General features: G+C 36.9%; 1 protein-coding gene across 2 annotated transcripts in view; it reads left to right on the top strand.

The window, feature by feature from the left end:
• Window positions 1–1,518: 1,518 nt before the first annotated feature.
• The window catches only part of rxrgb (retinoid X receptor, gamma b), a gene marked incomplete at its 5' end in the record, with an annotated part of 42,500 nt that continues 25,749 nt past the window's right edge, over window positions 1,519–18,269 (top strand). Inside the window, one exon of one of the 2 annotated variants that reach the window (XM_079832001.1) lies at window positions 1,519–1,664. In XM_079832001.1, coding sequence (XP_079688127.1) covers window positions 1,634–1,664 — 31 coding nt within the window. Of the gene's footprint in view, window positions 1,665–7,841; window positions 7,912–18,269 lie in introns of those variants that run through there. The other variant, XM_079832002.1, reaches the window with a different exon arrangement.

The following is an 18,269-nucleotide window of genomic DNA, read 5'->3' as shown; positions in this document are numbered from 1 at the left end:
ACTGACAATAACTTGATTTCCCTGTATGATCAACCCAAAAATGGCTTTAAAATAAAATAAAAAGAAGAGTAAAAAGAAAAGGATAACAAATTGCAGGCCTTACACCATGTGCCACCATTAAGCCCACACAAAGAGAGCAAGTGACAAATGACTGCTTTAATTCTACGGTTTGACTTTAATAAATTAACATGGTCTAATAGACTTAAGGAAGGGGGTTCAAACAGAAAGCCTTGATTGGTGTGAGATGGGTTGGAAAAAAAGCCATTCGTCTTGTTTACCATGGTCTTGTGTTCTTTAATAGGTCATTTACAATGAGGGGATAGAGTATGTGGGGGATGTGGGGTGGGCTTTTCCTCAAACCGAGAGGGAAGGGCCTTGTGAAGTCACTGGTCATTTAGAGCACTAACCCCACACTAGTTCAAGACTGGTGAATGCTGGTGACTTCTGAATAACCTTCGGAGGTAGTGAGAGCTCACCCCTGTATGACCCCACACTTTGAGGAACAGTCTGGGGGGATTTTAAGGAATCTTTGAGCCACCACATTGAAACCAGGTGGCCAGACAGATCTCTTTCACAAATATCATTTTATTCCTGTTTTTTAATCTTGATATAATACAAGTTTGCATTAACATTGAGTTATATGGTGAATGCAAGCAAATGTACATAACGGGCCTATAAATTGTAACACACTCTCATGGAAATTCATGGCAAATTGGTGGCTAATTTGTATAAGTTCATACAATCTCATTCTGATGCCTTCGTAGCAACTATGTTTAGTGGTGGACCTTCATTTTCTTTCTAAAAATCCAGTTTCCATACTAATCACATCATACAAATTCATATGAAATTGCCATCTCATAAAATAGTTACGTTTTCTCTTGAGATTGGGTTAATCATTTCTTAAATTCTACCCTTTGCCTGGCTGAAATTATGCTATTCCTTTTGACACACCGTAAAAAAAGAAAATTGTTAAGTTCTTACCTCAGGTAGGCATTTATACATGATCTGGTCTGTTTCGCAAAAGCATCGCAAGCCTAACTATTAGCATCTATCTAAGCCTTATACTTTTGGGAAACACAGTCCTGATTCTTTGAAATTACTTTTGCTGGTGTAACTAAATGTAGTCAAGTCATATTAAATAACATTTTTAAGTTTCCTGACAAGACATTTTACAATGTCCAGCTTGGTACTGTTGCTACTGATGGTTGATTGGTTCAGTAGTCACTGAAACCAAGGTCTTTGGTACAATTCCCAGGAAATGCATGAACTTAAAATATGTATACTTTAAACGAGTTGCACGTTGCTTTGCATAAAAAAACATCTGTCAGATACATAAATGCAAATGCCAGTTGCAATATATTTAATAAAATTATGTTTTCTAAATTGTAATTAGTCATGGTTATACTGTTGAAATGTTATTTTGCACAAACTGTTGTATACACGTGTTGAAGTCATCTGCCTGTGTCTTATCTGATTGTTGTCGTTTGTGAAACCCCTCCTCCCAGCCTCCCCCTGAGCGGGGCCCCGAGCCAGCCAGTCGCGCCGCAGATTTCAGTTCACTCGGGCCGGGCAGAGGAATTGAGAGGGGTGCCGCGCGGCTCCAGGACAAGACCCGACAGTAAACAGACTCGGAATGGATACTCACAACAGATATTTACATATCCGTAAGTCTCCGTGTCTCTCCATTTCCTGTTGCTGCTCTTCTGTGTCATCTTTGCGCAGTTGCCCGTGCTGTTTGTCACAAGCGCGCGTGCCGTCAATACTTTAAAACAACTTCGCTGGTGAACTTCAGACAGATTATTATAGTAGTATCAGCCCGCGTGAATTGCCATTGGTCAGGTGATCACGCCGTGGTTTACAGGCATGGTTGGCATTTTAATTGCATATGTAATCGATCGCTCTCAAAGCACGCCTGAATGCGAATGACATGTTATTTTAGACAAAGTCAAAGGCACGTTCTAATGTTAGCCTATACAGTGTTGAGTGTAAATCATAAGTGGCGAATCAAATAAAAATCGCCAGTTTGACACACCGAATGAAAGTGCACGACGCTGTTATTTCAACTTACTTGACATGTTCATGTCAAGTTGTAATGAATTTACCAAATGCTTCATTATTTATTCAGATTTAAAAACGTCACCAGGATACATTAGCACACTGTTGTGTTTTGTAACATTGTAGGAGGTTTCTAGTTTGTCCACTCTGGTTATTAGCTGGTCATTAGTTGCCTAAGTATGGTCGCTATCATGTTAAAAAGAGTTTGACCATCTTAAGCTGGTTTGACCAGCAGGCAGCTCCAAGATGATCTACCAGCTTATACCAGCTAATGGCCAGCTTGAAACCATCTTCCATGTTCCAAAACACAGCTGTACAGGGTTAAGCTGGATTTTCCAGCAGAGCAAGAATTCAGCCTAATGTACATGCTTTCGAGGTAAGGTACATATTTTCAACGAAGAATACCATGTTTTTTCTAAAAGTGTTTACAGAGTTCTTGTGAACAAACACAAGTATAGTATGCTGTCTTAATAAGTGTGTAACGTTTCTTGTGAATAACAGAGAACCGTATTCATGCATGCATGATGCAATAAGAATGGGAACTAATAATGATGAATAAATATAGACTAAAATGCTGTAAATATATGATGCAGTCATGATGAGCCATTATGATGTTGAGGTTATTTGTGTTGCTTAGCTAGACAGACACACTGCAGGCTCTGAACTTTGATCCAGGTTAACAAGGTTAAATTAATCACCGTTAACCACATTTTTGTAGTGAACAGCTATATACATTCAATTGCTTTTTAATTACATTTGCATTTATACATTTGGCAGACGCTTCTATCCAAAGAACATGCATTCAGGGTTTATATTATATTGGTTCATGCATTCCCGGGGAATGGAACCCATGACCTTGGCGTTGGTAGCAACATGCTCTCTATAGGAATTTTTGATGTTAATGAAGCCGTCTGTGCCTTCACTCTCAGCTTTTTTTTTTCTGTTGCTGTAGACTTTCAGAGAATTGTTTATAGCTGACAACATTCCTCCACCTTTAACAATGTGAACCCACTCTGCAAGTCCAAAGACGCTTAGATGAGAAAACAGAAAGGACACGTGTGTTACAGTCGTCAAGCAGGAGTGGCTCAGAAACCTTTGTTATTTGTCAGCTGTACACATGCTTTCAAACTACTCACAGCGGTTTCTGTAGTTTTCCTATGGACTTAAGGCTTTCAACATGTGACTCACTGTGCAGCCTTGCCTTTACCATCACTTTCAGGAGAGTCAGAAAAGCCCAGCTTTTGGGAAAGGCTTTGGGGAAAAACAGAGGATATGCAATCCTTGAGAAAAGAATGTATTGGAGTGTGTTCTTTATGCAAATTATCCTGTTAGTCATTTGATTTTGAGATCATGACCAGCTGAATTAAAATTGGATGATTATTAAGATTAGTCCTTTTTAGGAGCAGTTTGACAATTCATATGCACAGTCATAACCTTCAGACCGGTGGTGCTGCTATAACTGCTATAGATAAATGAACTAACAGAGATACTATTTTGGCCCTCAGCTCTTATTAGCTCCTGGATGGATATATAAACATGCTGGAGTAATGTAAGTCTGGGGTAAAGTAGACTGGGTCAGGGGTGGAAATCTATTTTGATCGCCGGACATGTTCGCACCCTGAGTGCTTCCTAGGACATGCTGCTTTGAAATGTAAGACATGGACCCTTACATCACAGTGTGTCACAGTGTCAAGTATGTTCACATGCTTGTCAACATAGCTTGCAGGCTGTAAGATTTTTTGAGGAGAAGTCTCTTATGCTCATCAAGGCTGCATTTATGTGATCAAAAAATACAGTAAAACAGTTGAACAAATTAAAAGTATTAAAAATGATTGCATTTGGGGCTCACTGCTCAAGAAGCATTTCATAGTATTATCAATGTTGACAAAAGTCAACATAGGTTTTTTTTTGGGCAGATACTGATGCTGATTTTGAAGGGTTAGTTCTAGCCTGGTCCTACCAGACTCTCGTACATTTCATTTGTACAGAGAGTCTGGCCACTCTCCATTGACAAGCGTTAACTTCCTTGAAGGCGGGTACTCTGTTGAAGTTCAAAACTATTGGATCTACCCAGAGCCACACAGGATCTGCCATAACCAATCGCTAACGTTTGGTCGTGACGCATGTCATCTCAAACTGCCGCACGACATCAACATCATCGTTCTCAGCCACTCCCTCTGTTCGCTGATTGGACCGATTAAATGACCGGAGAAAACCAGACAATATATATACCGCAATCCCAGACAGTGGACTGAAGGAAAAGGAAGATTGAGCTGAAGTACGTAGGAGGGCGGAGCCAGGCTAGGTTCGTTCACCCAAAACAGAACATTCTGTCATCATTTACTCACCTTAATGTCATTGCAAACCCATAAGACTTTCGTTCCTCCTCGGATCACAAATTAATATATTGTTGCAAAAATCTGAGCCAGCTCTGTACTCTTCATTGACAGCTTCGAAACTACCACTTACACGCTTCAAAACAGTTCAAAAAGAGATGGTAAAACGAATCCAAATGTGGTTTAGTTAAAGAGACACAATTGCTTTTTATGCGCAGATTGAATTTAAGCTTTTATTCACATATAAACATTGATCAGCAAACATAAACAGAAGCTCACCCAAACATGCTTGACACGCTAGAACAAATCTCATTGGTTCTTAACACACGAGAATGAGCCTATTGGTTCTCACACGTCAAGCAAGCATGCCTGAGCTTCCGTTTATCATAACTGATGTGTGCTTTGATGAATGTTTATATGTGAATACAAGGATAAATTAAATCTGTTCAGCGTATAAAACAATCATGTCCCTTCAGAAAATTTGGACTAAACCACTCAATTCATATGGATTAGTTTTACTTTTTGAAGTGTCAAAGTGCTATTTGCATAGCTGTCAATAGAGGGAAAGAAATCGCTCTGATTTAAGTAAAAATATCTTCATTTATGTTCAGAAGAAGAACGAAAAGTCTTACGGGTTTGCAATAACATGAAGGTGAGTAAATGATGACAGAATTTTCTTTTTTGGGTGAACTAACCTAGCCTGGCTCCACCCTCCTACGTACTTCCGCTCAATTTTCATTTTCCTTCAGTACTCCGTCTGGGATTGCGGTACATTCTCTGGTTTTCTCCGGTCAAATTTTAACCGGTCCAATCAGCGAACAGAGGGAGTGGCTGAGAACGATGACATTGATGTCGTGCGCTAGTTTGAGATGACGTGCGTCACGACCAAACATTAGCGATTTGGTTATGGCAGATCCAGAGTGGCTCTGGGCAGATCCAATAGTTTTGAACTTCAACAGAGTACCCGCCTTCAAGGAAGTTAACGCTTGTCAATGGAGAGTGGCCAGACTCTCTATACAAATGAAATGTATGAGAGTCTGATAGGACCAGGCAAGAACTAACCCTTAAACAAACAACTATTGGCCAATTCCAATACCAATATTTGTCACTTGCTCAATTATTTGAACTTGTGTCATTACAGTAGACGACTGTTTTGATCATGTTTTAACTTAGCAAAGTTCAAAAACACATGCATTAAGGAATGCTAACTAGTTTATTGCTGCATCAGCAAATTATTTTAATAAAACATTACACATTTCATTAACAAATAGAAAGACATTACAACTCAGTGCATTCATATAGTTAATTAATAAACAGTTTGATATGCCTTTTTTATGCTATAGCCAATATGCAGATGATGGTTTTAAATTGTTAAAAAAATCAAATAACGACGGCTGATACATAAGTGCATCTTTACTGCCACTTTTGATCAATTTAATGCATCCTTGCTAAATAAAAGTATTAATTAAAAAAACTAAAAATCTTTTGAATGGTAGTGTTGTGTACACATGCATATCCTCTTAATTATTCTGAAGCTAAGGCGTATTTAAGATGGAAGATGATAAAAATGTTGTTAGGTTTAATAAATATATTTTTTTTAACCTTTTTTGACATGGGTCTTGCTAGTTGGGTCAGATTTTTATTAAAAATAATAATATAATAATAATATCAGAAATTGTAACTTGAGTGATGTCAGTGTCTGATGTTTTTGTTAGCAATAAGAAAAATGCAAGGAGATTGAGAACCTAATACTGTTGTTTTGGTGATGTGGCTCCTAATATCTCTACAGGCAGCTCCAATTGTGTCAATCTTCTGTGTGATCTCAACTCTCTTTTCATTCAGACTGATCCATGTGGGGCATTGCTTTTATAGGATGACATATTAACGAGACTTTTTTAGATTTACCCCGAAGGCATTCTGTCATAATGTCAGCTCTCTACTGCCTGTGTGTCTCAATGAAACTCTAATGGCATCATTATTGATATATTGTAGGCTTTAGTAGAAAGTCTTCTGCATTGTTGCAATGCTTTCAAGGCATCTCTGTTGAAATCTCTCAAAGTTTGCAATTAATTTTGCTCAAAATCCACAATTGACTTGATGCTGATGTGACACTGATATTTCATACAGTAAATATGAAGTTGCAGTTGATTCATTGACTGCATTATATGATGATATTACTTTGTCTCTAGATTATTATTTTTTTATTAATACAGTACAGTTCAAAGGTTTGTGGTCGGTAAGATAATTTAATGTTTCAATAGAAATCTCTTATACATAGCAAGGCAAGGCTGTATTTTATTTGATCAAAATACAGTAAAAACTGTAATAATGTGAAATATTATTGCAATTTAAAATAATTATGACAGCATCCATTACTTCAGTCTTCAGCACATGATCCTTCAGAAATCATTCTAATATTATGCTAATTTATAGCTTAAGAAACATTTCGTATTATCAGTTGTGCTGCTTAATATTTTTGCGGATGCTCAATTTTTGTAATAATGTTTATGTCTTTACTGTAAATTTTGATCAAATCAATGCGTTCTTACTGAATAAAAAAAGTATTAATTTATCTATAAAACAAAACTTTTGGACAGTAGTGTGAATAATATCCAAGCTAATTTTTCTTCTTGGTCTTTCAACTGTCCAGTTCTAATGTTGATTCATGGCACTGTGTTTAGCATGGCACACAGTGTCTGGAGTTAGAAGTGCATTAGATAATAAACACACAAGCAGGTGTGTGAGAGGAGGCTGCCAGACTTGGCTGTGAACTATGCTTCTGTGTGTGTGTGTGTGTGTGTGTGTGTGTGTGTGTGTGTGTGTGTGTGTGTGTGTGTGTGTGTGTGTGTGTGTGTGTGTGTGTGTGTGTGTGTGTGTGTGTGTGTGTGTGTGTGTGTGTGTGTGTGTGTGTGTGTGTGTGTGTGTGTGTGTGTGTGTGTGTGTGTGTGTGTGTGTGTGTGTGTGTGTGTGTGTGTGTAAGAAAGTGCTGTCATTGTCACTTTACTGCTTTAATAGAAGTACTGTTATATTATGGTCAATTATACAATTTATTTGATATTCAGATGTTCACTGTAAATATAATCTTAAAATCTGCTTCTTTATTTGAATCTCACACACACTTAAGCACACTTCATCCCTGGGCTGGCAACAGGTGGCCCATCTGGGCTGATAGATTTAATGATACCCTGAGCCTCTGTCCGGTCTGTGCAGAAGGAGTCTTGTCAAAGCTTGGAGGGAGGCTGATCTTTGTGGCAGTAAACGGTTCTTGCTGGATTCAATCTTTGATAATCCGAGTAATCCCATAAACGAGCAGACTCCTCCCCGTGGATCCTCCCCCTACGGCCGTCCTGTTTCGCTCATATCCCATCTGTTCCATCAGTGGAGCGAGTCTATGTTCGGACAGGTGCTATACTGTGCCCGGTGAGGTTTGGTTAAGTGGTGCTCGCGGTCATGTGGCATACGCCGGCGTTGCCTCTTCACGGTCAGAGTCACGGCAGAGAGAACGGTCACTACAGCCACTGTGAGTATCTGATAATAAGACCTGGTCCTAAACTGCTTATGCTCCCAGGAACGACATGGCTGGTGCATCCTAATGGGAAATGAGAGAACAGTGCTGTGTAAAACAATTGGAAAAACACTTGTTTGACTGATTTCGAAATCTGATTAGATTGTGCATTACTTGCAGTTTTAATGGATGTGTTGGTATGTGGTTCATTGTCGTGAGTAAAGAAGCTGTTGTACCTATTTCTAAGCAAGGGATTAAACCGCTTAAATTCAAAACTAGAATTGGTTTGTTTTTGCATTAATAAATGGGATTGCAAAAGTAACTATTGTTTTTAAACAGGTTTCCTGATTTCCTAAACAAACGGATAGTCCCACCCCAAACTGATGAAGGAGATCTGACCTACAAAAAATTGTTTGATTGTAACCCAAAATAGTCAGCTTGATTCAGTCATATTTATTAAAGGGGTCATGAACTGAGAAATCACATTTTCCTTGAGCTTTTGACATATAAGAGGTCATCATACTATAAGAATATCCTCTAAGTTTCAGAGCTGAAAACTTCCTTGTTAGTCAAAGAAAAGCTTTTATTGACACCAGGCCCAGCAAACGACAGGTTTTTCAAAGCGGGGATCTATGACGTCAAAGGGAGGCAAGCACCGCCTTTGCAGAAGAATATCAACGCCTACTTCATCGCTGCCTGTTTAGCCCCGCCCACCGATTTGCGCATGTATCATAGGACTAGTGTTAAACCAGATCGAGCTACCAAGCAATAAATACACTTGAGGATTACAAAATATTGTGCAGTGCCTGGGCTCGACAGTATTGCAACATGTAAGTAACTGTGGTAATTCTAATGCTTGATCTGAAATGCAATGATTCCTGTACAGTCAGATGTTCTTTGTCTGTGTGTCAGTAAATCAGACCAGTGACTAAACGTCAACTTGCGTTGTTTCTCTTAGTAGGATGAAAATAATCTGTTATTTAACGGTGATTAAATTCTATAAAGAAAGCGACCAAAGAAAGCTCCCTTTGCAATCGTTGGAGCAGCGCGCGCTGAACCTGTCAATCAAACAGCGAGAGTTTATCAGTGACTCCCGTTTTATTCAACGAATCTCTAAACTATATCACGTTTGCACTGTTAGTGAAGATGAAAGCATTTGTTAGTGTACAGAAACTGAGTTGCAATGATGAGATCGCTGCTTTCATGCGCTCAGCATGTGTGTGATCAGCTACAATGCTCATCACTGCAACCTTTCATGCCACAATCTTAATATAATGCCATGGATCTAAATGTAATGTAACACTTTTCAAGATTAGTTAACCATAAGAGCTGTAGTAAAAACGTGCTAAAAGACAGAGTAATACTATTTCAAATAGAAAGACGTTAGTCTATCACAGCAGTGGGTGTTTACACGGAACTCTCACAGCGGACACGCCCCTTAAAACAGAGCGTTCAGAGCAGAGGGCTAAAATCAAGGTAGGAAAAATGCCTTTTATTTATAAATTATGACAAAGTTCGACAATGACGAACCAAACTCTGACGTCAATCAAACCCGGGTGTGAAAGCACCCTAAATCTGCATAGCATATCATCAAACCTCTCCATGCAGGCTGGCAGTTGTGCAGAAATTCATGAATTCACTTTTTTAAGTAGTTTCATTCACTGACGAATGCCGTCCTACAATGGACGGTCTAGTTGGATAGATTTTTTGAATGGTTAGTGAGTGGCCACCATGTTCTAACAAGACGTCAGCAAGGAGCTAGCAGGTGATGATTTGGGCTGGAATATTGGGAAGTGAGACGGAAGGTCCCTTTAGGGTCTCCGAAAGTGTCAAAAGGACTTCTGCAAGATATGTGAAGTTTATAACTGCTATGGTATAAAAATAAGGATAGTGCCTACTGAAATAAAAGGATTTTCATCCAGGACAATGCATCCCATGCTGCAAAAAACACCACAGCAATAAAACTGTTTGAAAATGTATTTCCAACTGTAAACGTTTCTCTTTGTGAGCTTTGGTTAGAGGTGGCTGAAATGCAATTTTACACACGGCCAGCCTGCATGGAAAGGTTCTTGAGACTCCAGAGACACCAGCTTCAAATGCCTGTTTGCTGCTCAACAGTGGCTTTTTTATAGCTATCCTTATAATATTTTATAATTATTTTTGACAGAAACTTTCCTTAATAAGCCTTTATCTGACCGAATTCTCTTGTGCTGTAAATTACTCACAAATCTTATGATCGTTCAATAAACTCCATTCAGTTGTCACACAATATTAGTTGTTTTCATGCCTTTTGCATAACATTGCATAATTTCATGTTTTTCATCTTCAGAAAGATCTTTCTTCCTCCCCATATTGCATGAAAACTGTGACTTTCTTAATAGTGTGGGACAACCTCTTTAAAGTAGGGTTTCCATTTACACTGGCAAACTATTTAATAAACCTGAGATTGATACCAGTTATCTAAAAAGAACAAACAAACAAACTAAAATCCTATTATCAAAAAAAATTATTATCACTTGCATAATAATTTGGAACACAGTGTTTGTGTTTTTGTTTGTTTGTGTGTGTGTGTGTGTGTGTGTGTGTGTGTGTGTGTGTGTGTGTGTGTGTGTGTGTGTGTGTATATAATATAATATAATATAATATAAATATAATATTTATATTATATTAATATTATATTATATTATATTATATTATATTATATTATATTATATTATATTATATTATATTATATTATATTATATTATATTATATTATATTATATTATATATAATATTAGTAGCCTGTGTAATGAATCTGTAACCTCTGCTCTCAGCCGTTGACAGTGAGAATACTTGCCAAGGCTCTGTACTCTAATGCTGTTCAAATGGAGTATTGCGGATATTTTAGGAAAGTCTGCTTGGATCAATCTATTTTGGTGTATCCCTTTATAGTTCACACATTTGCGGTTCTTCACCCCCTCACTTCTTTGCTTCTCCTCTGTTTCTCATGTGGTCTTTCTACACATTCACCATCTCTTTCTCTCGGACAATAGTTCTGTTGAAGGCATTTGTGTGTGTGGGTGTGTGTGTAAATACTTTAACTGACAAGGACAAACTCCTATTTGATCACACAATAGAAAGCGATGACGGAAGTTGTCGCCGCTGATTGACGGTCGGTTACTCACTCTCTGTTGTTCTTTCTCTTTCAGTTTCTATCTTTCTCTGAATGTTGACAACAAATAAAAAAACGTTTGCAATTCTTACATTGTGAGCTTGCATTGATGTTTGCATCGTTTTTACAAATTAATGTTAAATGTGACATTACTTTAATTTACCTTGGAGTACATCTAGGTGTCTTTAATAATGGTATACTTGCTGTTTTTTTATATGAGGGCTGAAACATGCATCGCAAGTATGTGGACATGCCCTTCTAATTACTAGGTCTGTCTTGGCTTCTTAATTCCAGTGATGACAAATCTAAGGGATAGTTCACCCAAAAATGAAAATTACCCCATGGTTTACTCACCCTCAAGCAGGTGTATATGACATTCTTCTTTCAGATGAATCAAATCGGAGTTATATTAAAAGATTGGTGGGGGGTTAATAGAGGCCTTCTGAAGCGAATCAATGGGTTTTTGTACGAAAAAAAGCATAACTGGTGCGACAATGACGTTGGACGTAGCGTAAGCATTTTGAACGGTGAGAGGCGTTACACTTTTTTCGTAAGTTGAATACGGAAGCTGGTCTGCCGGAAGCTAGATATTTTAATTGTAAGGCCTTTATTAACCCCCTGGAGCCGTGTGGATTACTTTATAATGGATGGATGCACTTTTTTGGTCTTCAAATTTTGGGCTTTTCTTTCTTCTGTGGAACACAAGATGTACAGAAAGTCAATGTGTTCCAAAACAACATTGTACCCCATTTACTTTCATATGGACAATAAACCCTCTTTTTCAGAATATCTTTGGTATTAATTGGAACACTGACTATGAGCTTGTCCCCATCACCAGTACCTGACCTCATTGATGATATATATAACATATAGTGGAAAACCTTCCCATAAGAGTGGAAGCCATTAGGAAGGACCAGGATTAATGCCTGGTTTTGTGATTAAGAAGCACAAGCGGTGGTGTCCACATGCTTTATCCATATAGTGTAGTTTATTTACTTTAATCTATTGCACGCTTGCTTTTTCTTTCTGTAATTTTTTTTTTTTTTAAATAACTGCTAAATCAAACCACCTTAGGATATTAAAGTTGTAGGTACCATAAGAAAACCTTGTTTGATTTGTTTCATAATACCATAAAATCATGAATAGGTATTGGCCAACCCAGCAAAATGTCTTCACAATGGTATTACGTTGCTTTTTGCATGTTTCACAAGACTTTTAAATTGAAATGGTCTGTGAGTGATGTTAAAAGTGCATTCAGTTTCATCCAAAACAGATAAACTTGGCATTGTTTAATTCAGTGGTTGTTGTACATAACATAAGTGATACTAAAAGGTTAATGTTATGTAGCATATAACCTACATTAAACCCTACCCTAAACGTAACCGATAACAAAGCAAACATGAGATAAAAATGCATTTCCTGAAGGCAGTCGTGTAATTTTAGCTTGCTTCTACAAGTGTTTTTTTTTTCCTTTTTTTACCGTTTCACAGGACTCATACCCAATTATAGTGCTGTATCAGATGAGTTACAGAGCAAGTTTACTACATCAAAACAATACAATGGTAAAAGTTATAACATAATATTGTGCAAAGAACCACGTGTCTTTATTAACTGATAATCTGCTTCTGTTATCATAATGTTAGTGTTTTACTGCCTCTAGTGTTCATTTCACCTGGAAATGGCAGTGAATTGAGTTGTAGGTATAGGTAGATCGAGGCATCATTTTTTTATTTTCAAAGAGATTGGCACAGTAGGTTAGTGTTTGGATTAGTACTGAGAAAAAAACGTCCTGTGAGGGTCTGTATTGCTGAGATTCTCTAAATAGTCTTTCAACATTTTACAGTACATTTGACTCAGCAATTACATAAACACTACAGACTTCCTTTCTATCCTAATCTTTCCTTTCACCAGTTCTCTTTTATTTTTTTCTTGACCTCCCTCTTTTGCTGAAGTTACTAAATGTTATGTGTAGGGCTGACAAGACGACAACACTGTGGTTTCTCACATGCTGCTGTTTTACGCTGTCCGATCGTTCCCTAGCATCAAAAGTGGTAAACACTTTTGTAAAAACTGTATACATGCAGTTGTTACTTTGAGGAACTTGAGGAATGTGCTCTCATTAAATATGTCATTAAACAAAGCTAATTTAGATGTTAACACATGTGCTAACACATGTTCTAGGCCTCTCTGTCAGTAAAACAAAAAAAACATCCATTCACTTTTTATGTTTTGATTGCGATGGTTGGTTTCAGATATCCCAGGACAGCTTGTTTTCTAGAAAGCTATACTAGAAAGTTTATTCTGAAGGTTGAGAGAGGCGTGTACATGTACATGTGTTTGTGACTTTATCTGTTTCTACATGTCTCTTATCTGTCTCAGAAGAAACTTTACATTGATCCTCTGTTAAACCCTCAAGAACAAGCACAGTTTCAGGAATTTTGGAACAGAAATTGTTGTCTTGTGTAATTTTCTTGACTGGTCAGCTGGCTAGTGTGACCCTTATCCAGTGTTTCCTGTAACAGACCGTAAGATCTTTTTAAGGAAATAAAAAACAAAAAATCAGCAAAAATGCATTAAACTGATCAAAAGTGACAGTAAACACTTTTGTTTTGATCTTGTTTTCAACATTGATAATAATAAGAAATGTTTCCTGAGCACCAAATCAGCATATTATAGTGATTTCTGAAGGATCTTTTACATTTTATTACTGTTATGTCAAATAGATGCAGCCTTGGTGAGCAAAAGAGACTTCTTTCAAAACTTTTGAATGGCAGTACATCTATTCAGTGAGTTCATTCAGTGAAGAATTGATCCGACTTATTGAAAACCAGACAACTTGTGAGTTTGAGAGTCTTTTTGACCTGGTTGGTTCATAAGACTCATTCTTTCAAAAATCATACGACACTTGCTTATTTTGGGAACCAGTAAAAATAATAAAAATATAGGCTAGTAGACAGGTCATCTTGACATTGTTTTGAGGTTTGCAGTTGTCCAGAATTCAGGCTATTGAGGGTCAGTCGCTGCTTTTGAATTGTTTTCACTTTTTAGGTTCCTTTTGACAAATAAAGAGGTTTGGCTGCCGCTCAACACATTTACTCCACAGTCTCTTGTGCAATGTTTAGTGGAACACAGTCCCTGTGGATCTCTGCAGATTGTTACATTGTGACATTACCAGGAGTCATCAAGTATGATATCACAAACAATAATCTTTTTTTTTTTTTAGTTCATTACTATATCATCCTCAACGCTACCGATTATCAGATGTCATATGATCATGATATGACAGGATGTTTTGAAACTGATTAATGTTCCTTTATTTCCTGTGGGAGTTTGTTTCCATATGTCAGCATATCGCCTTCATTTTCAGACTGTACTGTTTAGTGAACAGTATTATCTATCTATCATCTGTCCCTCTGTATGTCTGTCTAACTGTCTGTCCTTATTGTACTCATTTATGTGTGACTATAAAGCAGTTGTCAGCAGAAGTTATTTGAAACGTGAGTGATGCATGTAGCAAAATGTGCTAGTTTTTAACAGATTAATACAGAGGTTACTACAGGACACACTCAGAGTTCATTGACTTCATTTCGCTTCACTCAATACTCTATTTTTCTTTTAGAATTCACTTCACTCTTACCTCATCCACATCAGCCGTTATAAGCCTACAGTATATCTTTTGTGCAACAGAACACACACATTCACACAAAACCCCCTCCAGAAAATTACATTTAATCAGTAATAGTGTAAGACAGTGCTCAATACTGCTCATGAAAAATCCCAACATGCCCCTGACCTCCTGAGTCCTGGTCATTTCCACCTCTGTCAGCGGGACATTACATGAGCATGAACATAATGCATTATTACAGCAGTACTGATAAGAGAAACATGAGCAGGAGTGTCCGTAATTTTGTATATGTTAACATTTTAAGAATGGTGTATGTAATGTTTAGGTTGTAAAGAGAGTTTTATTGCCTGTAATTACATTTTTTTTCAGATACAGACCGAAGTAAATAAGATTACAAGAGGACGTTTATTGGCAGCAACCACGTGTAGATGCTATCTCCAGTGTATAGGTTAATCATTCACATATAAAAGACGGTGTGTGCCGATAAACTAGTTTGATATGGTCAATGAAGTAATGTTGGTAACTGAAGTATGAGGTGTGTGTGTGTGTTTGTAGTACTGGGTGTTGGGGGATTATGGACACATGGCGGTAATCAGAGTTGATTTAATGTCTTCCAGGTCTCCACAGTAGACTGGGATAGAGTGGGACAGTGTCCCATTTCTCAATCACTTCCGCCCCCCTTCCACCTTTTTGTGTCTGTTGCCCTTCCTTCAACCCCCGTCTTCTTAGTTGAAGTGTCTGTAAATTGGTTGAAAATACTTGTCAGTGATGAGATGAGGGTTTAGTGCTATTATTGATCAGATAGTGCTATTATTGAACTTCATTTAGAACAGAAATAAGCAATTCAATGGATAATGGGAAGATGGGAACCTGTTTGACTTTCATGAAGTGGGTGTGGGTTTGTTTGTGTGGTTCCAGCCAATAATATGCTGCTAAATCTAAAAAAAAGCTAACTGTCAAAACCTATTTTTACAGATGTCCACAAAGAAAAAAAGACTTCAAAAATTGACTTCAGTAACATGGCTTTATTTTGAAACGTTTTTCTTTTAACTAGCTATTTGGCTATTTTGCATTATGATCAGCGGTTTAGTCTAGTTTATTGCAAGTTTTTCCATTTTGACTTTTCCTTTGAAATCACATGCAGTATTGTTTTATTCTGAAAATGCACAATTATTCTTTGAGCCATAAAGCTTGCATTGTTTGTAGTTAATGATGCATTCTAATAAATAAATAAATCTAAAATATAATACAATAAAATAATATAATAATAAACAGCATAATGTTATTAATCATTAAAATACGCTGTAAAAAAATCTAATATATCTGGCAACTGTGGTTTCTAGAATAAAAAATTTAAACATATTTACAGAACAACCTGTACATTTATACAATTTGAAACTGTAATTTACCAACAACATTTTTTTAAATCTGTAAATCCAATTGATTTAGCAAGGCCTTGTTGCTGCTACTAACATCTGTTTTGTGTTTTTAACATGTACTGGCATCCACTATAGTAACACTGGTGGTAAAGAGAAAAGCCACACAATGAATCAATAAGTAGCTTTTCCACAAGCTGCGGGAAATATGGAAGATGCACACAGTTTCATACTCACAAACACTAAAACACACATGACACTAAATAATGCAATAAACATTAATTTATTATAATTTTATAATTTAACATAAAACCGTAATGTACATTACTGATAAGAGAAAACTAAGAATTATTCCAATTAAAACCATCAAATTTGAAGTGTCACACAGGGAATTGTGGGAATGACAGCTTACAGTTTTTCACTGTAAATTATACATTGATTCTTTCTTTTTACAAACAAAAATACATTTGTGGTACATTCAACAGTATTTTACTGTAAAATTGCACAAAATGTTAGGTTAGATCTATTACAGTTTTTCTCCGTATATAGTACGGAAACTTGATGTTAACCAATTAACAGGTTTTTACTGTGATATTTTTACTGTCTTTAACAGTTAAAATTATTTACTGTGTAATAAAAATCAATATCAATAATTATTTGAAAACAAAAGAAGTCTAAATGTAAATCATTATTTCTATATCTAGATAAATGGGTGTCTTATCTTTTATACATTTTGTAATGGTGAACGCCGAGCACAGCACTCTCTTTATGTGGTCCATGTCACTTTCCAATCTGCCATTCAGCTTTTGTATGTATTTGTAATTCTCTCTTTGCAAGCAACATTGATTGTTTTTTTTTTTCTTTTTCCCCAAGTGGAACAGTATTAGGGGTGGGCAATATGACCAAATTCTTATTTCATGATATGAGAAATTTTCACAATAACGATATATATCTCAATATAGTTATTTTGTGTTATTTTATCTCCTTTCTGTTATTAAAAAAAAGAAGCAAATTACAAACAATTCAATATAAATTAAACAAATGTTTTTTATGGTGCAATAGGTTAATTCAACAGGCAGTTAGAACACAATCGGCATTTTGTCATAATTGCGTGTGTAGTCAACCATTCAAGCGCATAAGACGCGAAAGAGAACTGAATTTGCAATTGAGAGACCAGCAGTTTAGTCTAGTATATAATAATATTTTTTTAAGCATTTCAGAGGTCGTTTTACTATATGCGATACACAAATAATAAAATAAATATAGATTCAGAATGAAATATAGAATAAAATAGTTAATGAACTTTCCCTCTCTCTATCACAGGGGTGTAGCCCTGAAGGGCACAGGCCCGCCCACTAATGACTAGGCCCCCCTCAGTTTATTATACAAATATAATAATATTTGTTAAATAACAGTTGTTTAAATTATTTACACATTTTTATAACATCTCAAATACTAAAATAAATAAAATGTACTTTTTATTTACAGTCTATGGTTTTTGCATAATGCTTGATGAGTTTGATTGACAGCTGTGTTAGGCAATTATGTGTCAGGCTGTCTCATGTATGTCGCGCGGCTCACGCCTGTGAGTTCATGAAGTGTGTTTACCTATTCACTTAGCCTATAAATTGCAGTTGTGAGATAAACAGCAGCGATGCAACATTCTATAAAAAGGACTTTTAAAAACTTGCATTAACGCGGGAGAGAACCCATCCATCGGGCCACAAGTAACATTAAGACTTTTCAATTCCAAGCGCGCGTTCATTCTGGAAAGCCGGGAACATGCCATCAGTCTTTGTCAGTCGTGATAGTGTAGGGCTAAGGTGCATGGCACTAAGTTTTGACGCAATTGGACCTGAGGTTCGAATCCGCCTTTTGCCGAACTATCTGTACTTTCTTTTCCCATCACATATCAGATCGGAAAGGCGTTTATTTTCAATGAAAAATAAAGTAAATATTTGCAAAGAGGAAATAAAGTGTCTAACGTTTGTTGTAACCGCTGCTCGTGTTTTGTATGTGGAAAGGTTGTAGCTAGAGTTTTGGTTTATGTTGACAGTGATAGTGATCCCCAACCGCCCCCCCCCCCCCCCGCCCGCGTGAAAGTGCCCACTCACTTTTGCTCAGGCCCGACCAAAAATAAAATTGTGCCGACGCCACTGCTCTATCAGGTCCGTGTGAATTATTATTTAGTTAGTGAGAGGCTTAATGAATTAGAGCCC

This window comes from Gobio gobio (assembly GCF_949357685.1).
Source record: "Gobio gobio genome assembly, chromosome: 12".
In the NCBI taxonomy this organism is placed as follows: Eukaryota; Metazoa; Chordata; class Actinopteri; order Cypriniformes; family Gobionidae; genus Gobio; species Gobio gobio.
Note: the sequence above shows the minus strand (reverse complement) of the source record. Positions and strands in the feature narration are given on the sequence as shown.